Source organism: Pagrus major, chromosome 21 (genome assembly GCF_040436345.1).
Source record: "Pagrus major chromosome 21, Pma_NU_1.0".
NCBI classification, from domain to species: Eukaryota; Metazoa; Chordata; class Actinopteri; order Spariformes; family Sparidae; genus Pagrus; species Pagrus major.
The window spans coordinates 10,705,221-10,724,368 of NC_133235.1; the positions used below are offsets into that span (position 1 = coordinate 10,705,221).

A 19,148-nucleotide genomic window follows, 5' to 3' on the forward strand; every position below is an offset into this window, starting at 1 on the left:
GATTTGAACATGAACATGAGCTCAAGGTGTTGACTTGGCTTCAGAATTCCCCAGATCCAAATCCGATAGAGCATTTGAGGTACATCCAGGAAAAAGACCAATCCATGGATGCCCTAACGTAGACAGGACCTTTGAGTCCTGTCGGTCGCAAGGTGGCGCCTCAATGAAATGTACTAATTCAAGTACGTCCCACGGAATTTTTTGCCTAGGTTGATGTTGAGCTCCTTGTCACGTTCCTTGGGCCAATACATAGGGACGTCAAATGGCATCCACATGAATGCCAAGACCAAAGGTTACCAAGCAGAACATTGCATTGTGACGAGATGATCAATGTCTCTCACTTCACCTGTCAGTCATTTCCTGTGTTTAATAAGCCACCCGATACACTTGGCTTTGATTGAACCAGGACTCTTTTAAATCGTTTCTCTTGTCATTTGACAGCTCAGTTGCTTTCAGTTAACATTGGATTTATTCATGTTTGAACAGGACATTTTCTCTTTTCCAACAAGTAAACTTCCTGTATGTCTTTACAAGAGAGGGTACGAAACACTTTTGCAGTTCAGTCCTTGAATTATTATAAACTTGAGGCTTTATTGCACCTGCACTTCTTGTAACTCAAACCTCATATTCTGAAACCATTAAAAAATAACTCTTAACAATGTACTATTTGTTCATTGTTGATATATTTTTCATCTCTTGGTGTTTTCTTTTTTTTTTTTTTTTTTTTTTACAGTTTTACATTGTTACAAATTTCGGATTACAGTGAAATGTTTCTTTGAACAAATACAGAATGGCATCGAATGGTTGTAAAATCTACATTTGTTTAACTTTTGAAATACATACATGTACAGCATATATCACATACATATGGACAGAGTTCAGATTATGCATGACCTGTGACTGTCGTCTTGTGTTTGTGTTTTGCTGCGTTCGCCAGTGTCGCACTTGTCCCGTATGCTTCTCCTTTGGTCGTTTAAGGCAAAGAGGGAATACAATGGGATGCAAAGACAACGTAACATGACTTCAACACAAGGGCAAACGCTCGTCTTTGTTTTTCATCGTGACCATCTTCTTTTTGCCTTCGTTCTGGCAATGGCCGTGCAGTACTGCAGGCATGAGGCAGAGTACTGACGTAGACTCGGGACCACAAGGCAGAGAAGTGTTGGGAAAGCTGAGAAAATTTGGGAAATCGAGAGTAATACCTTATTTTTTTTTTACTGTGACATTTCTTTCCTGAATGTGAAGCAAATTGCTGAATATGTGTGTTAAAATGAAATTTCTTCCCATATTGTCTCTGTTGTGCGCTTTATTGAGTCAGTGAGTCAGACTATTAGAAAAATGTTCCAACAGGCAATATTCTGCCTGAGTTTCATTACTGAATGACAAAAAAAAAAGCAATAATCAATACAAAGAGATATGAGGAGTAAATGGTTTCTGTTTTTTGTTTTTTTTCTCCGCAGTCCACGGGGGGATGGGTTCCTTAAATTAAATCTGATATTAGCTATTGTGTTCTCTGTTTCCTTTGAGATGGGCTGACTCACAGATCTGGGAGGATGTTTGTGAAACCTCAGACAAGATGTCTCTCAGCTAGAGCAGCACGCTGTCACCGCTGGTACCAAATAACACATCTCTGATAAATATGTACACACACAAACACGCACAATCAAATGTGGGTCATTATTCAGGTTATGTAGAAAAAGAAATGTCTTTTTTTCAGGGTCATTTGCATTCATCCACTCGGGCCGCTCTCCTTCCTGGAGGGGAAAAGCGTGTGAACTTAAGTCACCTCAATCTTTAATGTGTTTTCCTCTCCTGCTGGCCCGGCGGCTGTGGACGAGCCGGTAGCTGTCGGCAGGGGCAGCTGCTTTTACACATTTGTCTCCAGCCCGTTCATATCAACGGAACAGTGGTCCTTGTCCCTGTGCTCTCTCTTGTGGTGAGACGAGTGGGCGTGTTTCTTCTTCTCTATCGGCCGGATCCCCTCCTCCAGCTGGATGAGGCGAGCCACGTCCGGGGAGAGGTGGTCCTGCTTGCTGCCAGGCGGAGGTGGCTGGTAGCAGCCGTTCTTCTGGTTCTGGTAGGTCATCATCTGCTGGATGCTTATCATGGGCTTAGTTTCACAGATGAGAGGCACCTGATGAACACAATAATCATGGAGGAGAAGAAGAGGGACCCAGAATAGTGTTATTAAAGGGTAACCCAACCAATTTTACACATAAAGGTGTGTTTACAGGTCCTGGAGACTACTTCTGAATATGTGGACAAAAGTAGTAGCCTATAAGTCCTTTTGTGGCTCCAGAGGAAGCTGCATGTAATCTGATAAATTACATCCAGTGATGTCACTCACTGGCTAAGTTGCGCCATGGGAAATGTAGGCACCAGGTTTTGAAAAGCATCCCACTGGTCTAGAATTGCTCTCCAAACTTGAACGCAAAAGCCTTTTCAAGTAACTGTGGCTGACTAATCGTCTCATTCAGCCAATATAAAACGACTGGACAGGCAACCTGTCTGTCTACCTATGTACCATTGCTACATGCTTACCCTTTGCACTCATTGTGCTAGACCGGAGTCTTCCACAAGGCTAGGTGGGATGCATAGCTAAAGCTATTGGCGAGCTAATGAGCTAGTTGCTCAAGAATGGCAGAGAAAGGTTGCTGAATGCGGTGGGTTTAACAACAAGCAGCCATGACGAAAAGGGTTAGTTATTTTTATTTTAGTGTCGAGTGTCAGATTGGATTTAAAAACAGAAATCCCTCATTTGCTGGTAGCTAATTGATACTATGAGACAAGGGGATTTATAGGATAGTAGCTATAGTTTTTGAGACTGTGTGGGTCATTCCTTCACGACACACTAGACTTTTATTTATTTATTTATTTATTTTACATCTGTTTCAAAGATGTTAGGGGAGAAGCAGAAAAACCTGCTTTCATTCTGGGCAGCGAAGGGTCAGCCACCCCCTGCCAACAAACTTGCCAGGTCAGAGGAGTCAGAGAAAACTGGAGGAGACTGTGAATTGGACATCCATTTGTATTTGTTTAAAGTTTATAAACTTTGAATTTATTTGTCTTAATTGTTCTTGTTTTATCAGATTTTACAATTATTTTCATTTCTTACTTATGCTGGTCCATTATGAACAATATGTAAATATGTTTTCTTACATGTGAGTGTGTCAGACATGAGGTTGTCAGTTAATGGTGAGTGATGACAACAATGTGCTGCGCTCACAGTACACAGCCCTGAGTCTGCTCTTCAGCAGCTTGCCAACTGAGTACCACAAAGCACAAGAGCACAATAAAAGAGCCGCTGCAGCAGCAACACACTCCTGTAGTGGCTAACATTAGTATCAAACTGTGGTGGCAGCATCAGACTCATTCAGCAGCTAATGTGAGCATAAAGCAAACATCCAGAGTAACTGTTGTGCTGGGTAGCCTTTTTTCGGACTGAGGTACATTTGTGACGACTATTTTACTTGTCTTTACATGATTGTGGCACTTTGGCAATTAACTGAGGTGTTCATTTATGTATTTATTGGTCTTTAAAGCTGAGAGAGTCAACAAAACTGCGACTGTTCCAAAACATTAAACACGTTAATTATTGTTATTGATGGCAAAGGTTTATTTTTACCATGACAATGAAGGTCACCTAATGAACATCAGGCCTTCAAAACAGTGGGCTTTTGTTTCCAGGATAGCAGGCTGTCAGACAAATGGGCTATCAGTCCACTGGGACATTTGATGGACTGCTGGGTTTCGGAATAATGGCCTGTCAAATAATGATGGACTGCACTAATGAAAATTTATGTCAACCACCCTTTGTATGTTTAATCCATACACAAACATAAGTGTAAAAACCAATAAATTGTGGTTCAAGGGTGGAGTTTCCTTTTTGAGACTGTCCCAGAGGAACCAAACCAGCTGTTCCCAGTCAACTCCTGGTTCTTGCCTTATAGTTAATGTAAAGATAGAGTGGTATTGTTCTTCTCATCAAACTCCAGAATGTTGAACTTTGCCGTACAGCAAAGCAATCTTCTACTGTGACCCACTTTCCTATCCGCCTTTCAAACCAAACTAAATATACTCATGAAAAGGTCATGACAACCTTGAGAAGACAATACACAAACAGATGGTTTTGTAACCTCCAGGCCAAATCTATTCATTGATGGATTCTTGCATGCTCTCACCTGCTCCCCTTCTTTGACAAAGTCTTTTCTGCAGATATGAGCCATAATTCCTGTGGCCAGGGCATCACCCATCACATTGACCATGGTCCTGAATCGATCCCTAAATGACAAAATCACAAGTCATTCACAGTGTTAATGAAGCTTAGGAAAATTTGTTATCTCTCACACTCTGAAAAACACGCAGTCCTAGGAGCTTGTAGATTCATTTGGTTTACAGACATGTTCAGGTTTTAGAATATTCCCAGTACATTTACACTACCTGTAAATATAGTAACCACTTAATTGGTGGCTTTGATTGTGTTCAGTTAGTCATGATGGAGAGATTAACCCTTACTTACAAGGCCCAATCAACAGCAATGATGAGAGTGATGTCATCGGTGGGAAGACCCACAGAGGTCAGTACAATCACCATGGTTACGAGTCCAGCCTGTGGGATACCAGCTGCACCGATGCTGGCTGCGGTGGCAGTGATGCTGGGAGAAGAGACAGAGGAGCAGAGTGCAAATATTTTTATAACATGAAAAATGTCAAAGTAAAGAAGAAAGTGGAAGAAGGTATTATTTTGAGGCTGCTCATAATTTAATCCAATATTGTACTTTTTACTTTAGACAGCTACAATAAGTTTTCAGATTAATTTACACATAAAACACATGATCATCTTACAACAGGGGTTTTCACACAGATCTTTATGTGCTGTTGAAAGATAGACACGAATGACCTGGTGACCGTGATACTGATGATGCACTTTAGTTCACAGGCATTATGTTTTTGTTGGGGGCATGCAAGGAGTGATCAGGAAAATTGCAGCACATAGTTCAAGGTAATGCGTAGCTTAGGCTGCTTACTAAGCTACTGTTGCTCTCCGTTAGAGGAGCTAAAAGTCACATCCCTGCAGAAAATCTGACCCGAGTCCTTCACACAGAGTCCAGCAGCAGGAAGGTCTCATTTGCAATGTCACGTTACAATCTGCTCACATATGGCAGATAAGAAAGTGAGTGATACATGAGAATTGCTGCAAATTGTTACACAGAGCCCCTTTAAACAATGGATCACACAAGCATAAACAAAAGCAGGCTCTTCAATAGCAGCCAATGACTAATTTCTAGCTAATTTAAATTTTGCTGACTGAAATAACAATTGTGTCTAATGCATTTTAGCTGTGATAGCCAGCTAGTATAAGACAATTCTAATCCTCAGGCTGACTTTTTTCATGTTACCAGCTGACTCACTTTCAAGAGAACCCTAAAAAATGTTGTATTCTGTGCACGATGATGTCACCATGCTGCTCCCGGACTGTCATTAAAACAGACCAATTGCATTGTGGTGATGTCACAGCTTTGTGACCCGGCAAAAGACCAGAAACATGTGCACATGGGAGAGGTTATGCTTTGGTCAGGTTCTATTTTAATCCAAGCCATGTTTTACTAAACTTAACCAAGTATTTCTGTTGCCTAAACCTAACCAAACAGCACCAGGAGCAGGATGTTATAAGTGAGGTTAATGCTTAGATAATATACAAATAATTCATCCTTGCCTTTGGAAGAAATGCTCAGTTAAGCTTCCACCGTAGGTTGCCAGCTAGTTAGCCAAGGATGCTAAATGCTAGCCATGTCAGTTTGAGCACCTAATAATATTATTTAATCCATTCCTTACACCTTTGCTACAGGCCCAGGATGCCTGGTTACAGATGCTCAACTATGATTGACAAATTGCTGTGCAGGGGTGTTTTTTTTAGCAAAGGGGTCATTTTAGAAGCTATTAGTTATAATAACTAATATTAGTTAATATTAATATAATATTAGCCTGTCAAGTTACATAATTATATTTTTTTATGGTTTCCTTTTGGCACTGACTTTTAATTAAAGGTCATAGAGGATTTCAATAAATATTCCAGCATGATGTAGGGAGAATGGGAACTGTAGGGAAAGTGATTGAGCAGATTTTCTGTCCGAGACCTTGGACCTTTGTGCACAAACTGACAAACTGTTCCTCTGCAGGACTGTGGAGGGGGTTGGGGTTGGGTTAGCATGCAGATGGAAGAGCTCCACGGTCAGCAGCCAAACGGCACGGGAACAGGACGCAGAGAGAGGGAAAATTATTATAATTCTGGCGTGACAAGGGAGATGAGTAATACAGGTCATATGGGTTTTACCGCCAAGGGATTATGAGGGAATGGGCACAGACTGCAGCCCAGTCTGCTAAATGTTATTACAGTAAAACATGTCATGAAATCAGAGGAGGGACAGGCCTTTTACCTCAAACTGGGGTGGGCCACAGGTAATGTGGGTGAAAGTTATAGGCTGGTGGTGTTGGTAGGAAAGGGACTGTTGGCGTTTTTGTCTGTCAGTCTGTGTCCCCGGGGATTCCAGACTGATTTAGCAGAAATCAGATCAGACTAAGAAGCTCATATGAGGCGTAATCTGTGTGACATTTACATATATGTGTATCTAGTAAATATCCCATAAATCCCATAATATTTTTTATTAATTCTGAATTAAACTAAATGTGTGACGTTAGATTAATTCACATGCTGAACTCAAAACGACACAAGAATTCCCGCAACAATTTCTGACTCAGATGACATTTGCTTTCATTGACAGACTTTGGGAGGCTTTTACTCATCTGGAAAATTGCTTTTGGGATCAGAATCTGTCCACAGAGTTGTTGATGTTAACAATTTCAAATGAATAGTTTGCTGAGATTCAGATTAGAAAAAAGACACTTGATTCTACATTTCTTATAATGCCACCTAATAGCATTTTTCATTAGATAAATGTCTTTCAAACTCCATTCGCCATGTGATGCACACTTTTCTGCTAAAAATGAATAAAGTAACCCTGATGACATCATTACAATTTTTCTCCAAATCCACAGAAAATGACTGCTTCTACAAGCTGAAAACTATTCCCTGTGGCGAATGTGCTGAACTTAATGTGCGAAATCAGTGGAGCGCCCCCAAAGCCCCATGCTTTCTTCACTAGATTTAATCAAGGCACCCACTTAACAACAATAAAGTCAATACAATTACAGAAACCGCTGTTAACAAAAGGTTTAGCAGTTTACTATCCACACAGATATTTAATAACGGAACCATTATGCCAATCTCCTTCCTTTTTATGACCTCACTCGCTCACTGACATTTAATATAGTTCAGGATAATTTACATTTTTATGAGCCATTTCCGGTCTAAAGTCAGGGAGCCTTACCTGATGGTGATAATCTGTCCAAAGTCAAGCTCATAATTATTCACTTGGGCGATGAAGATGGCTGCCACGGCCTCGTAGAGCGCAGTGCCGTCCATATTGATGGTGGCCCCGACGGGCAGCACGAAGCGGATAATGCGTCTGTCAATGTGGTTGTTCTCAAGGAGGCACTTGAAGGTGATAGGCAGAGTGGCAGAGCTACAGCAAGAGAAAGATGAATAATTACAGATGATGAGCCTCCTCCGTTAAAAGCGTTGTGCCATGAATGACACAAAAAAAGAGAGACTCTTTTGTTACAGTATTCTGGGTAGCAATTTTCTCAGTGTGGCGGGAGCTTAATTTTGCCCCATGTAAAATCATGAAACACTTATAGTGCTCCTGGATTGATTTCATAGTGAAAACGTTGTCTCTGGCCCTTAAAGCTCTCGCCATAAGGGCCAAAAACCAAAAGACACTCAAGAAAACAGACGTGCAGTCAATGTCAGGGACAATATTTTGGGTATGAAAGGACGTATGTGAGTATAATAAACATTTAAGGGGAGACACTACAATTGAAAACAGATTTTTTTATGCACTGGTCAATTTGATATTTTGGGGTATTTGTTTCTATAACATGTCTTATTTCAGATGAGAGGAAAGAAAATGCTCCAAAATACACATATATAGTGTTTATGTAGTTCAGTTCTTTGTTCTAAACAGTCTCATTTGCCTATTAAAACCAAAAATATCCGAAAACCTGTAATACGAAAAATAATTGTCTCAATGTAAGTAATCAACTGGTTACGTTTCAATGGTGATGTCTATTAGTTAAAATTACCCAATACACCATTTTTTGTCCAATAATACGATACCTTTTTTTAAAAAAAAGAGTTTTCTCTGATACGCCAGAAGGTTTGTTCATATATCATACACAGCCTTATTTATCCTAAATCCTAAAATCATGGCGACAATTAATTTTAATGGATGATTGACAATATTTTTAAGTAGTGCATTTTTGATTAGATATTGTCTCATTTGCATATTTAAAGATGCAATATGTAAGAACTGACCTCATGTAAAATTCATACTCGTAACAAATAGGGGGCATCATATTACCAGAGTAACTGCTAAGTGCTGCTAACTGTAGCTGCTGTTAGCTAGTTAGCTCAGTTAGCTGTCTAGCCCGTGGTACGGACTGGGACCTCGGCTAGAGGGTTAGCTGGTTAGCATGGTGACTTATATCTCTTGATCGCAATAGAGATGTCATAATGTCACATGTTATTTTTTCGATTCTGTTGATAATTTAATTTTTTTAGAATTGAAAACATATTGCACCTTTAAACAAAACATTTCTGAAAAACTGACAACACAAAAATGAATTGCCTTAATGTAGGTAATCAACTTAGAACCGAAAGAGCGTTCATGGATGCAGATACATTTGTATAAATGCAGTGATTACAAACTAAGGACGTCAGCTTTGATAATCTTCATTCTCTGAGCACGGTTGGTGAGGTGAGCCCTGATCATTTTCATTTCATTTAGTTCTACATCTCAGTTAGCTGTAGTAACGCGCATTGACGCACCAAATAGTTACAGATACACGAATCAACACTGCTGCTCGCAGCAGGAGAGCATTTTAATGTGTCAAACGGGGGAATGTGTCATCATACTGATTGTAAACCAGGAGCAAAACACTCTGATGCACTCTAGGAATGCTTTCAAGCCTTTTAAAAGCTACAAGGTGAAGTGTTATCAGAGGAGTCAAATGTAGAGAGGACGGACCTGAGGTGGAGTACGAGGTTAAGAGGGTCAAACCCAAACAAACATCCATTTAATTCAAGGTGACTCCCATTATCCAATCCATTTACACTAGCAATATCGGATAAAAGCATATCTACTCTGACCATGGCGCTCTCTTAGTAGCATTTTCTTTTCCTGCTGAACCCTGAGTTGAGGTTTATTATTATGTTATAATAGCGCTCATTGCACTCAAGTTGTTCAGGTAAACATCATGACAAAAACATTTAGTAAATACAAATAAGTACATTCTCTGAAAATCTTTCATTTATGTGGTCCTCTGTGACCCGTTTTATATTAACTATTAAACTACTAAATGAAATGTGGTCTCCACTACATGTTTGGCCTGGAATCAAAGAGTCCCCATATTTAGAAATAAATATTAAATTCCATTACAGTCTATCATTGCAAAAGTCAGATCTTCCACTTTTACCTGGATGAAGTGGCCAAGGAGATGAGAAGGGCCTGCAAAATGCCTCTGATGTAGACGATGGGGCTCTTCTTAGTGATGAAGAAGTACATGGCCGGGAGGATGAATAGGCCGTGTAGCACCAAGCCCATTACCACCGTAATGGCGTAAAAACCCAGCTTCTTCCCCATGGCCGAAGGGTCGTCCATCTCCAAGATCTTTCCAGCAACCAGAAAAACGATGCCAAAGGGGAAATACCTGAGAAGGAAGGAGGGAAGGTAGAGTGCATGACTGTAAATTCACAACATTTTGTTTTGATACCACCTCTTTTATTCTGCGCATTCCTCTTGCTTTTAAAAACCCAATGACTAAATTATGCACAATGCAACTTGCCGATATCTCTGGTTCTGCTGTATCGATTTTGGTTATTTGTTTTTGAACTGTCTATCCCTTTTCTAAGGTCAAACACTGAAGAGATGGTGTTTGAGATGTCTTTTTGCGAGGACTACGGCATCGACTGGAAACGTATGTATCTGTTCTATCAGGCAGTCTTAGAGAGCCTAATCAGGTGTGAGATACAAACATGGTACTGTAATCTCTCAGTACAGCTAAAATCCAGGCTTGGACCAAGTGATCGAGCAACAGAACATGCTGTTTCAGTTGATTATGTTTCATTTCAAGATACAACTCTTACCAGATGACAATGGCCACAATCTTCAGAACTGCCTCATTCAAACTCTGGCAGAAGTTGACCAAAGCGCTTCCATTGGGTCCCATTCTGCCCAACATTATTCCTGGAGTGAAGAAAAAAAACACACAAAACAACTTGATAAAACCATCAATCATACACCTACAGTGATGCTTTCAACAAATTGCTGAGAATGTTGTCATTTAGTTTTTCAATGCCGCCCTCGTGGGAGCACAACACATTTCAAACTAAATTATGCAAAGATGTGGGTGTTCCAAGACTTCCATTATGCTATTACCTATATTTCTGCATTTGCACTGTGCATGTTGCTGTGTGAGAGCGTGTGTGCCGAATCCATGCCAGCCACTCACCCATTGTAGCAGAAAAGATAACAATCCCCAGCACATTCATGCCTTCGCTGGTACCCGGTGATGTTTTCATGATGACATCAGGTGGCGGCGTGAGATCCAGAGAGAAGTTCTGGACGTCTGTGCCGTTGTCGTCCTGGATGCCGTAGATGTAGACCCTACGTGTGGTGGTCTCATCCAGCAGCTGAGCCACTGTTGGTTTTGGGATGAGCTCGGGGACTCTCTGGGTTCGATACTTGAAACCAAAGCAGAGCACAGGCCCAAACATCAGCACAGTAAACATGACAACAACAGAGATGCTGAGAGTAGCAGCTTGTCACATCAGAACAACACGTGTGGGCTCATATCAGAGGTGTTAACATATTAATTATGCTTAAAAGATTCACATTACACTAATGAGACGTCAATAAATGCAGTAGACAGTGTTATTTTCCATTAAAGACGATAGCACTTTACAGGCCACAGATTATGTTCCTCAATGCTAACATATAAATTTGATGTTAATCTAAAATAAAGTAGTGCACAGTGAAAGAAAAAATATAAAATATATTATAAATAATAAAGGTGAATGCCTCAACAATTAATATTAAAAAGAATAGTTTGCCTTTTTGTCGAATAAATGTATTTGCTTTCTTGCCAAAAGTTAGACGAGGCAATTTATACCACAGGTCTGTGTGCTAAATAGCTGCGAGTTAGCTTAGGTTAGCACAGATAGTGGAAACATGGAGAAACAGCTAGTTTGGGATTTGTCATTGTGTTTTTGTGTGGATTAAACAAACAACATGTAAGATGTTTATTAGTGAGCTTCTAAAAACATATACTTTTTTGCCTTTGGACAGGGCAACAATGGCATCAATCTTCTCATCTAACTCTCAGCAATAAATTCAATGAGCACATTTGCCAAAATGTCAAACTGTGCTCAGAAATAATATAAGTGCTGTTCATGTTTTGCCTTGAAAGTGTTTGCTTACCTGTTGAAAAGTAGCTTGAACCAGGTTGGCTGGAAACATGTTGCTAAGGAAGATAATTTTGAGAAGTGTTAATGTTGTTCAGTGGATTGCAAATGTTTATATAATACAATAGAAAGGCACACGTATTTCCCACAGTATCTGTCTTTCATAGTCACAAACAAAAAATACAATGCAAATGTGTCATGAATGAGGGAACGACTGACTCAGACTGATTTAAAGGAGATGTATTATGCTCATTTTCAGGTTCATATTTTTTTTTTCTCGAAAAAAAAATCCACATCAGTTGTCTCATACTGACCAATGTATTCTCTCTCCGTCTGAAACGCTCTGTTTTAGCTCCTGTCTCTGTAATTTCTTCTGTTCTAAAAAATTAAAATCCCTCTTTTGCATGTTTTTATTTGGCTACTGGCACCAATTCAATATATGCAAATCAATGAGGGATGGTGGTGGGATGGGCTTATAATTGGACTCAGCCCATTATATTTGCTAATCAAAAGACTAACCCTTAACCATTATATGTTTTTCTGCATCATTCTTGACTGGCTAATGGAAATCTTCACAACCTATTATTTCCACACTTGAAAGCTGTCCGGATAGTAGGAAGGTGATTCGACTTAATAGCCTCCCTGAAAAGCCCCGCTCTTATCTCAACCGGACAAAAATGCATGTTGAATGCTTTGTCTGCCAAGCTGAACTGCAGCACAGAGGACTGTTCCCAGTGATACAGTAAAAGAGCAGGCAGGAGTGATGGAAGATCAACAGGTTGAATTGGGGAAAATGGCCAAAAGCCCTCATGGATAGAGCTGAGATGAAAGCTTGATCAACAGGAAGCAACTACAATAAATTGGCATATAAACCTCTGGTCGGGTTATAACTCTATTCAACCTAATTAAATTATTTGAAGGAGTGGGAGTGAATAGTGGTGTGTCTACAGTATGTATCAGCCCTGTGATGGTGGACTATCCTCCATCTTCCCGTATACTCCTTCTCTTACTCCATGTGAACTGCAAAGTATGGATAATGGATGAATATTTGAATGCATGTATTGTAATCACTGTAATTTAATTCTCACATAGTTAAAAATATTTTCATATATACTTTTACTCCTTTCACATAAATAAGCAGGACCACTGTCATAGCAACAGAGGCTGTACAAGCTTGTAGTGCTGTCACATGGCAGAGGAGAAAACTAGCAACAATGTTTTCATCAATAAAAAGGGAAGAACTCAGGTGTGTTCAAGTGTCCTTGAGCGTAACACTGAATCCTATTTGAGAGGCTCATTGTAAAGCTCTTGCACTTCAAAGTGCTATACACAAATCCAATAATGAACTGAATGTATGAGGCTAAATGTTTTACAGTGCAAACTAAGAGCAATATCATATCAGTGTAAAAAGTGGAATATTGTTTAAAGTTTTAGAATAAGAATATGTTTTCATTAATTCCATTAATCTGTATGAAACAGCTGTTTTTAAGTCAAGGGGAATCTATTTAAACAGAAATAAGTCATTTATTTTTAGTGACCACATGTCAGAATGCACCATTATATTTTCATTTCATCATGCTTTGAAAGGTCTGTTCTTGCTCATCTGTTACAAACTGAGGTTTTTGTGTCCTTACTGAGGACACTATGATAAGTCCAGAATGGGACTGACATACCTGCCAACGTCTCCCTATTTTTAACCCTTTCCCCCGCTGTGCTCCCAATTGGTAATTTCTACAGTTATCTCAGTGACTTTTTATCCGTAACTTAGCTTCTACTTCACTTTTCACAATTAATTTGTAGCCTGTATATTGTTAATAGTTTATCGTATATATTTGTACGCAGTGTTTTTAACATTTTTGATCAATTAGATAATCACGTAGGTGTTTTTAACTAGTGAGGTTAGCCTGTCAACTAGCCTAGCTGGCTTCATAAAAATCTCTGCATATACACATTAAAGTAGTTCACCCTTCTCTCTGATTTGTGATTAAAATCCCTTAACAGCAATAAGGTCGGAGCTTTACTGCTCACAGTCACTTTCATTTTTTGCAGCTTTTTCAAACATTGTGTCTAAAAATGAGCCCTAGTGTGTGTGCGGCTAGCTAACGTCACTAATAGCTACCTATCTTTCTAGAGGATCAAAAATGTAAAAAAGAATATATACAAAAATGAACAGTAAACTATTAACAATATATATAAATGCGAACTGTTAAAAGTAAAGTATTTAAACTAAGTTACGCATGAAAAAGCACAAAGATAACTATAGATGTTTACTGTAGATAGACAGATAACTGTTAGCGACGTTAGCTAGCCACATCCTAATGTTAAGTCACTATGGGTCGTTTTTACACTTGGTGTTTGAAAGACAAAAAAATGACAGTGAAAGCGAGGGGTAATGCTCTGACATCATTACTGGATAAAAGATTTAAATCACAAAAGACAGAATGGTTCTACTGTTGTGTGTATATGCAGAGCTTTTAAGAAAGCCAGCTAGGCTAGTTGACAGGCTAACCTCGCTAGTTAAAAACACCTACGAAATAATCAAAAAGGCTAAAAACATTATATGAAAAAAAAAAGAAAGGTAAACTATTAACAATATATACAAAGCGAACTGGGAAAAGTTAAGTATTTAACTAAATGACAGAGATAACTAAAGACATATACTGTAGAGTTGGCACCAGAAGCAAAAGGACAAGCAGTTTGTAAAGCGGACATACGTCACACTACATTGTGCAAGTGGAGCATTGGCTGACCAGAATATTTTTACATCTTACTTGTGAATTGAGGATTTATTAATAAAAAAACAGAGGCGATTGTTGAAGGACAAACAAGACAGTCAAAAAGGTAATAAGGCTCGTCTTAGTTCAGTAAACGAGAGAAACTTGGACTTAGAAGAAGTTAAGTCGTATTTTTCTGTTCAGCAAGGAAAATAGGCTTAAAGTCATCCTTAAGTTTGGGAATGGCTGCTCTAAAGATAAAATATGTCTGTCTACAAGAATAAACAAAGAACTTAGACTGCTGGAATCACGAACATACATTGAATGAACAGCATTGTTATACTTTGAAAGGAGCAAAAAAAAATCCAAAATGTGAGTGCCATATGAAACACCTCTGTTGAATAAGACACATTATGCAGCGACCTATATGTGTCTGCCTATCACGACTGAATCAGCATTTTGTTAGCACAGGCTGTAAATCCCTCATCAACACAGAGCTCAAATCACAATCAAAATTCAAACAGCGCTTTTCAGACGTAGGGAGATTAAAAGGCATATTGTATTCTACATCTCGTGCATTCAACAGAGTGATTTAAAAGACATATGGCAAAGACATACAGGGACAATATGGTGCAACTCAGTGGACTGTAGAGAGCGTTCTGCACGGATTTGACCACTTAACCATTCAGCAGCCTATCCTGTGTCTAAGACAGAGCAAAGCAGGCTAATGAACCGCTCTGACCCCGGTGCCCCTAATAAATCCAAGTATGCACATATTCATACATACAGTGGTCATTACGCATACTTATCACACACAAGCACACACACGGCTGCAGACAGTTGGGCCCATTTGCGAGTGTACCGATATAGTATGCCTGCATGATAGATGAAGGCTGTAAAGAAGCTTTGCGAGATAAATCCAAAGCACAGCTGTGCTCTTTGAAACACACACACATATACACACGCACTGAGATCCCGTGAACTACAGTGCTTCACCTCTACCACATGATCAGTACACAGTTGGATTTTATAGGCTTGGCCAGTTTATTACTCCCTTTTTTACATTCTGATTGAAAGTAAGTAATTCAAACAGTTTATAATTTGATTTTATTATTAACATTCTCAAATATATATAAAAAATAATACTACAATCAATAGAGGATGAAAAGATAAATGACTAAAATGAACAACTTTTCAGATAATTGTAGTTTCTAGTGAAATAGCATTATAAACTGAGAAATCCCGGTGGTGGTGGAGAATCCCTCTGCTATACGGGCGGCTGACTTTACCCCACTGACCGACTATCACACTGACACATTGGCTCTCGCCGTCAGGTTTCCTCACTGAAGGGCTGACCCAGGTTCACCTCAAATACACCCACTCCATCCTTCAGCAGCTCTAATTAGCTTAGCGCAATAACCCACTGGCACACGAGGCTCCAGGCTTTACGCTCTGACCTCCAGCCTTTCCCTGACTTCAGCCCTAATGAGACAGCACGCGGAGCAAGACATTTACATATCACAGGTGTTTTAAAACAGCTTTAGACAATGTCCCGTGCGAGGTTGATCTCTCTCACACATCTCCGAGCTTAGGCAATTACATTTCCTCTCTGCGCTCATAATGATTTTTTCCCCATTTGTCTGCTTTCATCAGTGCTTTAGTAGATATCGTTTCCTTTATTTGCAAATTCATGAAATCCAAAGCAAGCACAACTTTTAAATGTTGGTGCTTTATTACAGGACATTCACAGAGATCACGGATTCACGGATCGTGACCCTTCATAGCCGGTCAGAGGTCAGCAGTGCAACTAAAGATGTTTGAGATGCTTTTTAATAGTTGCTAAAGTCCAATGTAAGAAAAAATCTAAAGAAATGAACTGAATTTTATTCTTTCCTTTCTTATTGCTTGTCTTATATCCTCTGATTTATCTCTTCGTATCTTGAAAGGAAACAACATGGAACATTTAGGTGCTTTTTGTACATCTCAAATGAGTGAAATACTATCATGGTTATTTCATCTTAGTCCTGGTAAACAGCACATTTAACAGTGTGATTTAACAGGGTGTTTTCAGTGTTATAGCTTCTGTTTGGAAAAAGTAAAATAAAAATGCAGTTCATTAAAAATGTTGAGTACATCTTTTTCTTTTCCTTTGACTAGACACCCATTTTGAGAACTGATGCACAAGAGCGTCATAGCTTCCATGCAGGTTTAAAGTAGTTTCATGAATGTATATTTATGCCAGTCACGTACATGTGGTGTCGTGACAATGCTCATGTGCCACACATCTGTGACAGTCACTTACCGAATGAGATCCAGTAGAGCGTCAGCGGAGCTGGTCATTGGCTTCTTGCTATCCTCAGAGTCCTCCTTCTGAGCAGCTCCACCTGGGTGGATGATGTATACCATGACGATGCCCACTACCACGGCAACAAACGTGGTCCAGAGGTAGTAGGAGATGGTCATGATGCCCAGGCGGCTGGAGCACTTGGCGTCCAGGGCAGCTAGACCCGACATTAAACTGGAGACAGACACAGCAGGGAGACAAAAAGACAGACAGGGTGGTAGAGAGAAATGTTAGAAATCGAGATGGACTTTGACAAACCACAGTTGAAGAACTCCCTTTGTTCTGCCTCAATTTTCAGAAGTGGATACTTGAAAAGTAAATTTCAGCCTCCCTACAGGGACAGCTGGATACAATTGTTGGTTCATTGGCATGCTGTTGGTGATGTTCAGCGTGCCCATTTAGTGTTCATTTGCATTCAAAGCATTTATGGAGCATAACAATGAGTGGCACTAGGACTGAGCTGCAGGTTTATAAATAAATGTTACAGGTTCCAGAGGTTAGATACAATAAATAACTCTTATCTCTGTCAATTTAGAAATAAATGCTCTTGTAAATTTACAAAACCATTTAAATGCACAGCGTGTGATTTCTACCACTCACTCAAAATAAGACAAAACAAATGAGTAGCCTGGGATCATGGTAATTGGTGTCATTGTACAACAACCATTGCTGATGAAAATCAAGCGACAACCTGCAGACCTGAAAAAACGAGGCTATCACAGAAGTACATAAAACAGTTCCTCCAATGGCCACTTGAGGCTGGCTCCAAAACTTTACAACACAGCCAGACATGTTTACAGCCTGGTACAAAATACAGTCTTGGCCTTTAAAGGTAATTTTTTTTCTGCACTTGACAACTGTACAGGAAGTGAATTTTTATATAACTCACTCGTTAAAATTATTTGAGACTACAAGTCATGCATAATTTAGGGCGTGGCAGCTTTGAGTGTCAGCTAGCTGTGGGCTGTCTGCTCAGCTTCACCTCAGTTAATAACAGTCACTGATCTTGACCTCTAAGCCATGTTTGTTATGTTAATTGTTATAACAGACTGGAGCCGAGGGACAGATGCCAGTGTTTTGGATTAATGTGCAACTCTGTTAACGTTAACTGGCAGACAGCAGCTGGAGCTGGCGAGCTCTGGAGGAGGCAGCCGCGAGCAGAGCCCCAAGCTTGTGGAGGAATAAACACCCGGACACAAGGAGAGCACAGAGTCTGTTATTTTAAACTTTTGGGATTAAAACGTGGATTAATTTTCACTCTTGCTTCTGAAGTTTTTTGCAACAAGAAATCTTTATTTGACTGCTGAATGGAGGGAAATGTACTTAACTCCATGAATATTCAGAGATGAGCTGGGAAAAAGAAAAGACGCTGCAGGATAACAGAAAGATACGAATAATGTGAGGCTATACCACCCACTTGAAGGTTAATTTTGGTGACTGGTGGCATTTTGGTCAACTGTTTTACAGTCAAAGATGAAAATGTATCTATGTGATGTGGCACAAATGTTCACGGACGAAGTAATGTTTTCCCTCCTCACTCCGATGTATCATCTGATGTTTTCACAGAGGTTATAGCAACAAGCAGCTAAATGAAACTCACAGTTACTTTTAGTAAACTTACAGATGTCTCTGGGTTTGAACACTGTTGGAAATGGGATAATGTAAGAACACAACTCAACAAAACAGTGATATAACAAAGATCTGGTCATTTTTAGACAACTTAATGCAGAAATGTTAGGCGTTACGTCTTTAAGTCCTTCACAACAATGTGTGCATTACGAGGAAAACAATCCACTAAGATTCAAAAATGTTCTGCCAGGCTTCATCCTAATTACAGACATTATGTAAGAAAACCTTCCATCTATGCTTCAATAACATGTCTAATTGTACAACTTGGACAAAAGGACACCTCTCAACCAAACTCAGTGAGCCATTTTCAAAGCGGTGGAGTGTTTTCTTCATAAGAAACATCTCTGCCGTGTCAGATAACGCAATCTGTGATACTGAGAATATCACAGAGAAAAGAAGCATCAAACCATATCAAATTATTTCTGTCTTTGTCTGTCTGTCACTTGCTCCTCTTCTTCTTCCTGTGCAATGCAAACGTAGCCATTCAGTGCTTTGCACCCTTGTCTCTTTTCTATCACAGAAAGCCGGGGGAGGGGAGAGGAGGGGAGAGGAAGGGAGGCGAGGGGAGGGGAGGGGAGGGGGGTAAACAACTGTAATCATAAACATGATAAACAGAGGACAGTGATTTGCATTTAAATGGACAGCTTTGAATAGTCCTGACATTTGCTGTAGATTTTTAAAAAAAGAAAAAAATCCCCATGTTTTCTTCTTAGCTGGTCGAGAATAAAGGTTTAAAAAATGCAGTCAGATCTCACACGTGGGAAGTGTAAGATGTTGAAATGGTGGCACAGCAGGAGGGCGGAGCGACTGAAAGTAGGAAGAAAGAGAGCGAGCGAGAGAGCAGGAGAGATCTGGGTCTCTTGAGCTGGGGTGACAAGATT

General features: G+C 39.7%; 1 protein-coding gene across 2 annotated transcripts in view; it reads right to left on the reverse strand.

The window, feature by feature from the left end:
- Nucleotides 1-1,867: 1,867 nt before the first annotated feature.
- slc1a7a (solute carrier family 1 member 7a) overlaps nucleotides 1,868-19,148 on the reverse strand; it is a 35,684-nt gene continuing 18,403 nt past the window's right edge. Inside the window, exons 3-11 of one of the 2 annotated variants that reach the window (XM_073491367.1) lie at nucleotides 16,597-16,812; nucleotides 11,597-11,639; nucleotides 10,629-10,860; nucleotides 10,264-10,363; nucleotides 9,594-9,827; nucleotides 7,388-7,582; nucleotides 4,520-4,654; nucleotides 4,182-4,281; nucleotides 1,868-2,134 (exon numbers count right to left, since the gene is read on the reverse strand). In XM_073491367.1, the coding sequence (XP_073347468.1) occupies nucleotides 1,868-2,134; nucleotides 4,182-4,281; nucleotides 4,520-4,654; nucleotides 7,388-7,582; nucleotides 9,594-9,827; nucleotides 10,264-10,363; nucleotides 10,629-10,860; nucleotides 11,597-11,639; nucleotides 16,597-16,812 (1,522 nt within the window). Of the gene's footprint in view, nucleotides 2,135-4,175; nucleotides 4,282-4,519; nucleotides 4,655-7,387; nucleotides 7,583-9,593; nucleotides 9,828-10,263; nucleotides 10,364-10,628; nucleotides 10,861-11,596; nucleotides 11,640-16,596; nucleotides 16,813-19,148 lie in introns of both variants that reach the window. The other variant, XM_073491366.1, reaches the window with a different exon arrangement.